This window comes from Hyperolius riggenbachi, chromosome 1, assembly GCF_040937935.1.
Source record: "Hyperolius riggenbachi isolate aHypRig1 chromosome 1, aHypRig1.pri, whole genome shotgun sequence".
In the NCBI taxonomy this organism is placed as follows: Eukaryota; Metazoa; Chordata; class Amphibia; order Anura; family Hyperoliidae; genus Hyperolius; species Hyperolius riggenbachi.
Window position 1 is genome coordinate 140706692 of NC_090646.1, and position 12388 is coordinate 140719079.

A 12388-nucleotide genomic window follows, 5' to 3' on the forward strand; every position below is an offset into this window, starting at 1 on the left:
CTATAAACAATAGGAAAGGAACACAATTATGCAATGAGTAAAAGTTCACCTCGGATCCACTTTAAAGGTGCACACACATGCACAAGGATTGTTCCACCAGGTGATTGTCTGGCCAGGAATACGGTAGAATGAAGTTGCAATGAAGCGGGGAGGAGGGACAATGGTGTGGTGTACAACTACTAGTGAGGAAGGGGAGGAAGGGTGACTAAGGAGGATAACAATACGCCCAGCCAAGAGGACTGGCTACCCTGATCTATCGAAGACACATCAAGCGAGCTGTACATATAGGAGACTCTCAGCTGAGATGGCCCCAATCAGGTGCTTCTGATCAGTTCAGTATATATGTGTACACTCGTATGGCTATATAAGGGATTAGATTGTGAGCCTCTCCGAGGCACAGTTCGTGACAACCTGTATAGCACTGTCAGCTCTATATAAAATGAACTGAATAAATGTGTACAACGATATTGATCAAGCAGTAAAATCCAGCCACACTGATCACATTTTCTCAGAAGCTGAGTGAAGGATGGGACACTGTGCTGGCCTCCAAACAAGAAAAATACCTTTCCAATTCACCTGTAAACTGGATCTGCCAGCAAACATTTGAAGTCTGATTGCATTTAATACAATAGGCAATTCAGAACCTTTACAGAACATATGTAATTAATAAGTACACTATTTTATCACCACACCCTTTATGAACATCAAATTTGTTAGACAGGTGTGGTTGCATTATCCAATTTGCTAATTAGCAATTCCGATCTGTAAACATAATGCACCATTGTTAGGAATATATAACAGCTATTCTAGGTTAGAAAAATAAAGAAAATCTGCAAATCTGCTAGATCTTCATTTCAATCTGAGCAGAAAAGCGATGTGCAGAGCATGAGAGAACGTGCTAAATGAACTGTCTGATTACGCTTTAGTCAGGAGCAGACTACAGAGCTGGGTAAAGGTTCAGCCAATCAGCAAAGCTGCCTAATAGGCACGGGAAATAAGAAAGTAGCCGACTACAGAGCAGTGCTGTAATACTGACCAGCTCTTTGTAATGTTTGTCAGTTAAATGAAAATGCTAACAGAAAAAACATTGAAACACTTAATTTTGTGCTTAAAGAGGAACTCCAGCCTAAACAAACATACTGTCATTAAGTTACATTAGTTATGTTTATTAAAATAGATAGGTAATATAATCTCTTACCCACATTGTTTTAAAATAACAGGTAAATGTTTGATTTCATGATGGCAGACATCTTTTTGGTTGAAAGGAGGCGACAGGGAGCATGAGACAGTACCAACTGTCCTGTGTCCTGAGCACCTCTCCCAGTTGCTAGGCAACGTGAACAACAACATAGGAAATCCCAGCATGCTCTGCACAGCATCAGGGGAAAAAAAGCTCAGGCTTTTTTTCTTTGATGGGTGGAGCTTAGCTAAAAATGCAGCTAAAAATGATGTTTTGTAAGAAAAACAGAGTTCTGATGCTGTGAAACTGTTAAAGAAACACCAAGCCTTTTCAGTTCTGCTGAGTAGATTTTTAGTCCAGAGGTTCACTTTAAGATTGCAGGCCGTAAACCACTATACTATAGAAGATGGCTTCTCTGCCAAGCGAGGTGGCCGGGGCCGCCCCGACAGCCCAGAGGTAAGGGGGACGGGGCCTGCTCTGACAGGTAAGGGGCCGCTCTGACAGGTAAGGGGGAAGGGGCCGCTCTGACAGGTAAGAGGGAAGGGGCCGCTCTGACAGGTAAGAGGGAAGGGGCCGCTCTGACAGGTAAGGGGGAAGGGGCCGCTCTGACAGGTAAGGGGGAAGGGGCCGCTCTGACAGGTAAGGGGGAAGGGGCCGCTCTGACAGGTAAGGGGGACGGGGCCGCTCTGACAGGTAAGGGGGACGGGGCCCGCTCTGACAGGTAAGGGGCCGCTCTGACAGGTAAGGGGGACGGGGCCGCTCTGACAGGTAAGGGGGACGGGGCCGCTCTGACAGGTAAGGGGGACGGGGCCGCTCTGACAGGTAAGGGGGACGGGGCCGCTCTGACAGGTAAGGGGGAAGGGGCCGCTCTGACAGGTAAGGGGGAAGGGGCCGCTCTGACAGGTAAGGGGGAAGGGGCCGCTCTGACAGGCAAGGGGGAAGGGGCCGCTCTGACAGGCCAGAGGAGCTCTTGGAACATCTCCCCCCCCAAAAAAAACAAAAACAAAAAAAAAAAAACTAAATAAAGGTTGTCTGCAGGGACGATTTCATGGCACATTTAACTCCTATGTGACGCATTCACAAAAGAACCGCTTATACAAAACAGAAATCATCAAGCCTACTTATAAAAGGCAACATGGATTAAAACCATGTAGTCACAGGTGCCAACACAATGCAACATGTCTCAGCCTTAACTAGCAATTGTAAAAGATCTTCTGGAGAAAGAAACCTTATTATACACTTATACACGGATCTTTTGTGAGCAGCAGTCATTTGTGGATGATATATTGGAAATCGGTCTTTTCCTTTTGAAGTGTAATTGCTGTGAAAGACACGCTGTGCGAATCTGAACGGAGTAAAAAAAAAAAAAGGCAAGGCAAGCATCACACCTTTTATAACCACAGGACCCCACACACAGGAAAGTCAGGGGACATTCTGTCCCAGTGCTTAACATGTGAGAGGAAATCTTGCAAGTAACTATCATGAAAAATCATGCAAGACCTACAAAACTAAACTGGGTAAAGACTTCATTCAAATTTTCAAACCCTCAATGTGGAAAGTGGTGGTGTAGCTACAATTTGTGGTGCCCCCCAGCAAAACTTTGATAGGGCCCAATGTTCAAACCCCTTTTCTTGCCTCCCTTTGGTGACCTTCACAGCCTTGGGGCCCATCTTACCTGGGTGTTTCTGGGTGTGGCCAAAAACACAACAGTGGTAGCTCCAACACCCCCCCCCCCCCTTTTCTCTAGGTCGCAGGCTCTGCTTCCCTATAGTTACACCCCTGGTGGAATGCATGGCAAGTTCCAGTACTACTATAAAGCAGGTCTTTTTGGCTATACTTGTCTCTTTGTCCTTTTGTGCTTGGCCCTCCCCACTTCAACATGTTACCATCAATGCAGGGAGCAGGATGACCGTACCCTGGTGGTGCCAGTTGTTCCCTCTGGCCTGGGAAATGGTTGCACAGAAAGGTGTTGACACTTGTCCCTGTGTTTATGAATGCACATGAATAATATTTAATACCATCAACAACAATGCAGCACTATAAGGCCTTTGCCACGCTGTTAAGCTCTAGAAATAACCGGCTTCTGTCAGAATACACACTTCACTGCCAGTCGCAGAATAAGATAAAGCAGAGCTCATGAATAGTTTTAAATCCTGTTTTAACACTGGCTGTTTTTTTCTGACCTGAACTCTCATGATAAACATCTCCATTGCTCAATAAAACAAAAATGGCTGGCAGATCTATTTGTTCGCTGGAGATGTAATTACAAAACTACCCTAAGGGGCAAGAACACTGCTCTCCTACTGAGAGATTCATTGCACTTATTGACCGCTTGCCTTCAATGCAAGATTGAAATGTGCGCAGTGCGCTGGTTACAGACATCACAAACAGCAAGATCAGGAGCTAAGCTCAGAGATGTCATGTGATAAACCCGATGCAGGAGGTCACTGTGTACATATTATGGCCACACAAAGCTGTACATGCTGGAGCATTCTTCTTCCACAGCTCTAGAAAAATTACAGGGACAGACTAATAAGAAAAAAAGCTGAAAACAAACTTGTAAGAAAAACAAAAACAAAAAACCAAAACTGGTAAGTTAGTTGGTTTCTTCCTCAGAAGAGCTCACAATTTAATCAATGGGACAGTTGGGGACTATGTACTCTGTAAAATGCTGTGGAAGAGGTCAGCGCTGTATACTATATAAAACAGACACACTTAAAGACACACACATAATAGAATGTTATACAAATAAAATGCAGGCAGAGATTCTGTACCCAGTAAGACTTCGGCCCCAATGCAATACATTTTACTTGCATCCAATGCTATTGCCTTGACTGTAGGTGAAGGAAACTGATCGTAACTGAACTCCTCTGCTGGCTGATCAGAAACCACAAGATTCTTGGTCATCTAAAAGATCTAGCATGCAGGTAAACAGCGATAAGTCCTGCACAGACAACAGAATAGGTTTATGTAGAACCAATCAATATGAGCGTAGTTATTGCAGGGAAGTGGCTGCAGCCAGCGAGAAAGTCTGGCTCTCCTCCAGGAAAGAGGCTACAGCCAGGTAATAACCGGTATTTTTTTTAAAAAATGCAATAAATATTATAGTCTCCTCTATTGCAAGATAAAAAGTTCACCGGTTGGCTGAATGTTTTTTGGTGCTGATAATGTAAATTCCATCAAGGTTTTCCTGCCATCTCAACTTTTACCTAAAACAAAATTCTAAAATTACAAAACCAGTAATTGGCCGTTAATGATTTGCAGCAATTAAAAAGAGAAACTGAAACCAAGAATTGAACTTCATCCCAATCAGTAGCTGATACCCCCTTTCCCATGAGAAATCTTTTCCTTTTCTCAAACGGATCATCAGGGGGCTCTGTATGGCTGATATTGTGGTGAAACCTCCTCCCACACTGTGATGTCAGGACCATGCCATCACACTGTGGGAGCCTTGTTACATTGTGGGAAATAACAGCTGTTTACAGCGGTTTCTAACTACCAAAAAAAGCACGCAGTACCTCCTTTCACTGACATCACTTGCCAGCAGTAAAAATGTCACCATGTGGTAAAGGTCAAAATGTAAATCAGGGAGAGGAAAGATTTTACAATGGTCAATCACTGACTAAATCATTTATACATAATTATTGTAAAAATGAAGATCCTCTTCATCACATTATTTTCTTTGGAGTGCCTCTTTAAGTTGCAAAGCATGATGGGAGCTAAGTATCTAGAAAACTGTGGGTGGTTCCTTATTAACCAGGGTCCATCAACTCTAATCAGAGACCACTGACAGCACAATGAAAAACCCACTCCAATCCCAGCCTATAAACAAGCAGGATCTGCTTACTGGCTGCACAAACATTCCCTACACCTAGATGGCACCATTTCAATTTTAAAAGGAAACGGCTGCTGGGTGAGCAAATTATTAATCCATCTAAAAGGCGACCACTTCATTACAACTGAAATGTGCTGCAGTAGATCAGAGACCTGTCAGGGTACATAAAGTGGCTTTACTTACCAGGCTGTACCACACAATCAGCATACTTTATATCATGAGGAAGAACGCAATGAAAAACAGGAGTAGCAAGAGATAGTTACAACCACCAATAAAATTCCCACTTTTGTACAGATAGATCTGCCCCATGCCTCCTCTCACAGGTGCAGCTCTTTATTTATAAGTCACATTGCTGTCTCAGACATTTGTAGAGTGGCGTCAGTGGATTGCAGGCACTTTGTACCCACTCTAGACTAGATGCTTCTCGGCAGAGAAAGGCGGTCGGGGATTCCTTTCCCGAGAATCTAGTGTGTGTGTGTACAGTGCCCCCGACCCTGCTCAACAATCGTCTCAGCTGGGCACCATCAGCCCTGCTCCCCCCTACACAGGAACAGAGCATGTTGTTGGCCTGCACAGACTCAGCCATGAACTGCGCCCAAGGGATTGTGCTCCAAACCTTGCTGGGGAACAGTCCTCGTACGCATGTACAAGGCTTAAAGAGACACTGAAGTGAAAAAAAAAATAGGATTATAATGATTTGTATGTGTAGTACAGCTAAGAAATAAAACATTAGGAGCAGAGACCTAAGTCTAATATTGTTTCCAGTACAGGAAGTGTTAAGAAATTCCAGTTATCTATGCAAAAGAGCCATTGAGGTCAAGTGTCTGGCACTATATTGTTTTTTTTCTCCTGCAGAGGACAGGTCAAAGGTTCACTTGGCTGCTCTGTAAAATCATTTAGAATGCCGAATAGTGTGTAAACTGCAAATATTAGAGAATGATGCAATGTCATAAAAAAAAAACAAAAAAAACAACTATGTAACTGAAAATAAAAATATGAGAAAAATGTTATTTGCTACTAATGTTCTAGTAATTATCTGTACTACACATAATTCATTATATCATAAAAAAAAATTCCGCTTCAGTGTCTTTTTAAAGAGAACCTGGAGTGAGAGGACTATTCTTCAATAAACCATGCCAGGTGCTGGACTTCTGTGCTGATGCTCTGCCTCTAATACTGTAAGTCAAAGGCCCAGAATGAGCATGCAGGTCAGATCCTTTGACTCTGGTTTGACTGCACAGGCTACATGCCTGTTAAAGGTGCGACTCAAAACAGCTGAAGCCAAATGTTCAGTATGACAGACAGGGAGCTGGCATGGTTTATATGGGAATGAAGATGGCAGCCTCCGTATTCCTCTCACTTCAGGTTCCCTTTTTAGGTTCTAAAATCCACAGAAAAAACTTGTCAGTAGAGAGATGCCAGATTCTACAACAAACTAGCTTGACAAGTCTTCCCCAATGTGCCACAAATGGAAAAGTACATTTTGGAAATAATGGTGTTTTTTTTCCACTTTCAGTACTGCAAAGTGTATGTAAGCTGGCAGGTTGAGATACTTCCTAAACAGGTTGATGAATAGTACAGTCTATTCAGGATTACCGTATATACTCGCATACAAGCCAACCCGCGTATAAGCAGATGTACCCACTGTTCCCTCAGAAATCAGGAAAGAGTGATTGACTCGTGTATAAGCCCCCGCCCCAGTACAGCCCCCTCCACAGTAGCCAGATGTGCCCCCAGTACATGTCATTCCCTCTCCCCATAGCCAGATGTGCCCCAAGGATGATACAACTGTGTCTCAAGATGCCATTAGATGGCGTCACATATGAGACACAGCGACTGCCAGGCAGGAAGAATTCCCAATCAATGCATAGCTGACACTGCTTGCACGCTCCACTCCACAAGCCAGGGGACACAGGTAGTCTTGAGGAGAGCACTCTGCGCACTATGTTGCAGGGGATGAGGGCAAATGACACAGCAGGGAGCCAGCTGCTATGAGCAGGTTCACTAGTGCAAGATCCTTATACTCCTCTGCTAGTAACAAAACCTGCTCCACCATCTGTTCTGCTCCACTGACTCCCATATAAGTCGAGGGGATAACTTTTCAGCACATTTTTGTGCTGAAAAATTAGGCTTATACATGAGTATATAAGGTAACTGCAGCCCTACCCCACCATCTACCTACCATAAGGACCAAGTTGTAGCCAGTGACCCGAGCTGAACCTACTGGGGAAGCAGTGCATTCTGGGGAATAGCAGTAGCTCACCGAGATTATTTTAGTGGAATAATCAATGGAGGCGGCTTCGGGGAATCCTACAAGTAAACTTTAATGTATTTCCAAGATTCTCCTTGCCTATTTCCTATAAAATATACGATCTGCATCTAATAGCAACTACATCTTTTGAAAACATACCAGTAGCTATGAGGTCCAGAAAACACATGATTAATAATTAAGGCCCATCTGCAAGCCTGACAAATGTTTTCCTATAACTGTACAGGTACTCAACAGATCTCGTTTTAGCTGTTTATAAACTTATTGATGAACACATTTCAGTACGACATATTAAACCACATGACTGAGGCCTTTTAATTTCACCAGGGCAGATTTCTTGTAAGGCCAGGAAGGCCTGGGTCTTGGGCAGCTGGACATGGAAGAGTGGTTGCTGCATATGGAGGAGAAGGCTGCAAAGTGGAGTAACACATGAAAAAGAGAGCAGTCCTTGTACAGTAGCCCCTCTTTTATATACCGGTACATTACACATAGAAGATAGGGCTGCACATGGAATGGGAGGGCAGTTGCTGCACATGGAAACTGTGCCCCACAGGGACGGATTTCTACCGCCCAAGGCCACTATCAGCAACCACCCCCCTTCAGTATAGGTAGCCAGATGACCCCTCCCCACCATCAGTAAAGGTAGCCTGCTGACCCTTCCCTCTAATATAAGGAAGCCTGATAATTTCTCCTCCTGTTTAGATAGCTAAGAAGCCCCCTTTCCTTAGTATAGGTATCCTGATGACCCCTCTCCTCCCCTTCCTTCAGTATAAGATTCAAGATGATCCTCCCTTCCTTATAGATAGCCTGATGACCTATGTCCTCCAGTATAGGTAGCCAGGTGACCCTTCTGCTCCCTTCCCAGTATAGCCTGCCACACACCTGCCCTGTGGTGCCCTAGGCCATGGCCTATGTGGCCTTGGCTTAAATTTGGCCCTGGTGCCACAAGTAGCCTAGTGGCAGAAAGTATAAATTTGAGCTAAAAATTAGCCTGAACCCCTCCCCCCAGCCTCTTTGAAGTATCAAAAGCCTGATCAGCAAAACTAATCACACAATTTCAACTGAGATGCACCAACTCACAAATTCTTGCAGCATCTCTGTTTTAGGCCTCCTTCACAGTGGGACGTTAAAGTCGCACATTATAAAAATTTATAGCGCAGACTAACGCACAGCAATACAAAGTCTGTGCAACATTCACAGTGCACACATTGCAATATTTAGAAAGTGCTGCATGCTGTGCGTTTAGCAATACATTTGCTGTGTTGTGTGTTGCACATGTTCAGTAAGGGGTTTTTTTTTGGTTTTTTTTAATGTAACGCATGCGCCGTTTTTGTTCCAACAGTATGAGACGAAAACTGCGCACCAAGAGACACAACGCAGTGCAAAATAACATCCAATTTCATAACCTACATGCGCTGCGTTAGGGGCACATTGTGCGACTTTAACGTTGCATCAAACGCAACGTCCCACTGTGAAAGAGGCCTTAAGCAATAAAGATGCATGATACATAAGTGAATCTGCTTTTAATATGAAGAGCAAGGATTACCTATGACAACTTTGCTGAGAGACTACATAAAACATAATTACCACCTTGACCATAGGGTTTTCTGGTAAAATACCTGGGTTAACATACCAGAAGATGAATACTATGCATAGCTATTATATGTGCTCAGTGAATACAGAAAACATTACCTGGTACAAAAACAAACTGCATGCAACTCTAAGCAATGATGACATGTTTCAGAATAGACAACTCATAATTATCCACCTACATACATAATTACTGAATTAATACATAATATGTGTAGTCAGTGAGAAAGCCAGATGCAAGATGAAAACATTTTGTTTGCTGTAGCAAATATTTCATTAGTCAGGTGAAAACTATTACACAATGGGACTACAGCAGTCTCTTAAAGTGGAACTGAACTCTTGCACAGGCCCAAAAGAAAACAGAGAAATGCACCCTGTATGTATTTAGAGAGTTTAAGCCTTTTTAATTCCCCCTAATTTGTGACTAAGCACAAGTTGTAATTTGATCCCTTTGCTGTGTCAGCTGACCGCCACGGCAGATAGGTAATTGCTAAATACAGGATGTTAACCATATGTGTGCTTCCATGAAAGTAGGACGTAGAAACACTGCAGATTTATTGCAGGATTTGTATCAGCTGTAAAAAAAAGTTTTTTAATTGAATGCTATTATGCTGTTGCTTATCTTATAGAGCAGAGAGGAAGTTCTGAGTTCAAGTCCACTTTAAGAGCTTCTACAGCCCTGTCCAGCTCTCCTAGAGCAGTAACTACACGTCTCCAGTAACCTCATCCATGCCTTTGAGACTGTGCTGGGAGACCTCAAACCCTCTGGCTATGGCATGTATTGATGTGTCATCCTGGAGGAGTTATACAACCTCTGTAGGGCCCAGGCCTCATGTCACCTGTACTAACACTGACCAGAACCAAATGGAAAACTAATGAAAAAGGACACACACACACACACACACACACACACACACACACACACACACACCTACCTTGTCCTTAAAGTCACAGCTGTTTGCTTTTACCTGTCACACAAGGTATTCTTTGTGTAATTTAACTTGCATCTGCCAAGTGAAAGTGAACCTAAACTCAGAACTTCCCCTCTGCTCTAAAAAACAGCATAATAACTAAGAAAAAAAACACTTGTTGCAGCCCACAGAACTCCTGCCACAAATCTGCAGTGTCTACCTCCTGCTTTCATGGAAGCAGACACAGGGTTAACATCCTGTATTTACAAACTAGCTGGGGCTGCCTCATTTAACTTAAAGCCCACTCCCCCCCCCCCCCCCCCCCACGTCAGGTGTGCTTTAATTTACATACAGCATAGTTCAGCTGCTATTCAGGAATGACAATCATTTCTGTGGACTCCACAGGTTACGTTTTGCCAATCGCAGACACACTGCACTGTAAATTAATAACAGTAACAGAAAGAAAATAAAGCAAGACTGACCTGATATAGCAGGTTTAAGCCCCGGGATACCATGGGTACCTGGAAAAAATAAAAAATGCTGGGTTAAGATCTCTAAAAATTGTTTGAAAACAGTGGCTTGTGGCTGATACAAACGTGTATTTCTTAGCATCTTAGTCCGTTTTACATATTGAACAAAACTTAGTGTGTGTAAATATCCCGTATCTACCTGAAAAATGAAATTAACTATACAAGCTAAAGTAGATGGGTCAATAACTAAGTTTGACCAGTTAACTGGCTTGCCCATAAATTGGCCCTAGAGACTACTATACATACACTACACGATACGTACATAGACATATGGTGGTAGGGATTAGACTGTGAGCTTCTCTGAGGGACAGTTAGTGACAAGATAATATACTCTGTACATCGCTGCGGAAGATGTCGGCGCTATATAAATACAAAATAATCCCTAGGAACCCCTGTATCCCTATCAGAGGCATAGCTAGAATTTTCAGAGCCCGGGGACAGAGACAGTTTTTGAAAATCTTTCTTTGATTAGATTTAAAAAACAAAAACAAAAAAACCTTCAAGATAGTAAATGTTTTTGTATTTCTTACAGATTCAGCTCAACATTTTGGGAGGGGAGGCGGCAAGGGTGAAACTAGAAGATCCGGAGCGCTTGAGCCTCCAGCAAAAAAGATAAATAAACCTCATTCAGGTGGCTGGTTAAGCGACATAATGGGTAATATAGCGTTACTTAAGCGACATAATGAGCAAGGTGAATGTCTGCATTGGCAATTGGTGGGATTATAAGAGAAAAATGTACTAAGGAATGAATGGTGATGGGTAATAAATGGCTCTCACTGCATTGGTGTCCACTAAAGACAGGCTAGTCTTTCTCAAGAAACCCATTGGGTCAACTTTACGCCTGCCTACACAGCACCAACCCATTGGAATTAGAAGACAGATATCTACGCCCCTGGAGCGGTAAGAGAGCAACCTCGGAGCATAGATATACTGGTGCTGACCCGGCTAGTGGTTAACAGTAGCATAACTACCTAAAAACTATTGAGTAAATGTTGCCCTCTATCCTTATTAAATACCGGTCTAGACAGCTGCGCAGGAAGTTTACATTAATAAGCAGCTTCTGGTGTCATCTTTGCCTTCCTAGTTTAAACCTTATCAGCATGATGAAGTATCACACAACTCCAAAGAAAAGATGGGCATTCCCTCTATAAACACAGATGGGCTGAACCGTCCAGCCACTCCCTCACTACCAACACAGCAATGCAGCAGAACAGTGTCCGGTCTAACAGTCACACCTATACAGACACCAATCACACCTATGCAAACACCAGTCACACCTATACAGACACCATTGGTCTTGCCAGTCAATGTTTAATTTTTCTTGAGGCGTGGGTGCATAGTGCGTGAAATAGGCAAAATTTGAATATATATGATCTAGGATTGTGATCAGGATTTTTATCTATAAATATATAACAAAGGTGTAGAAACTGAATGGACTGAGGTGTAAAGGGAGTTCTAGATGCAGTGCATTTGTATGCATTGGACTGATCCATAAATAAAAGTTGTCAATTCCCCTTTGAATTGCACTTTTGACCTGGTTACTTGAAGCTATTTAAAACAAATAACTAACTGCATCTTAAATCGCAAAATGGAACCAACACGGCTGAATGCAAAGATGAGTGTATGGAAGATGATTGATAAGCTGATGTGATGTTAAGAGGTGGGATAAGAGAAAGAGGCAGAGACTTCTATAGCATATGGAGGTAGAGGCACTAACCACGTCCTGAGGCAGCGTCAGATGACACAATCTGACGCAAAACGCGCAAGTAGAGGGAGCCACTGCTGGTCCATGCGTCAAACAACCCCGCCTCTCATACCAGGGAAGCTGCCATTGGTGAAGAGTTGCACTGGGGCTCCACCAGTGAGAGGAGACCTAGCCTGGCATGCTCAACTCCGGATAACTGCATAAAAGCATTTCATGGTTGCCACTTCAAGGGTAAGTCTAAGAACCAATACAAGTCTGCCTTACGACAAGTAGTCCAGCCTTTGCAAAAGCACTTTGCAATGGATATACAAACTGTTTCATGTTGCTGCTTAATGAAGAGGGTTTCTTCTTGAAACGTTTTCGTACAT

General features: G+C 43.2%; 1 protein-coding gene across 6 annotated transcripts in view; it reads right to left on the reverse strand.

Moving 5' to 3' along the window:
• MTUS1 (microtubule associated scaffold protein 1) overlaps nt 1-12388 on the reverse strand; it is a 388163-nt gene that overhangs the window by 144865 nt on the left and 230910 nt on the right. For all 6 annotated transcript variants that reach the window (XM_068278642.1, XM_068278641.1, XM_068278639.1 and 3 more), the window contains one exon: nt 10268-10306. In XM_068278642.1, the coding sequence (XP_068134743.1) occupies nt 10268-10306 (39 nt within the window). The remainder of the gene's footprint in view (nt 1-10267; nt 10307-12388) is intronic.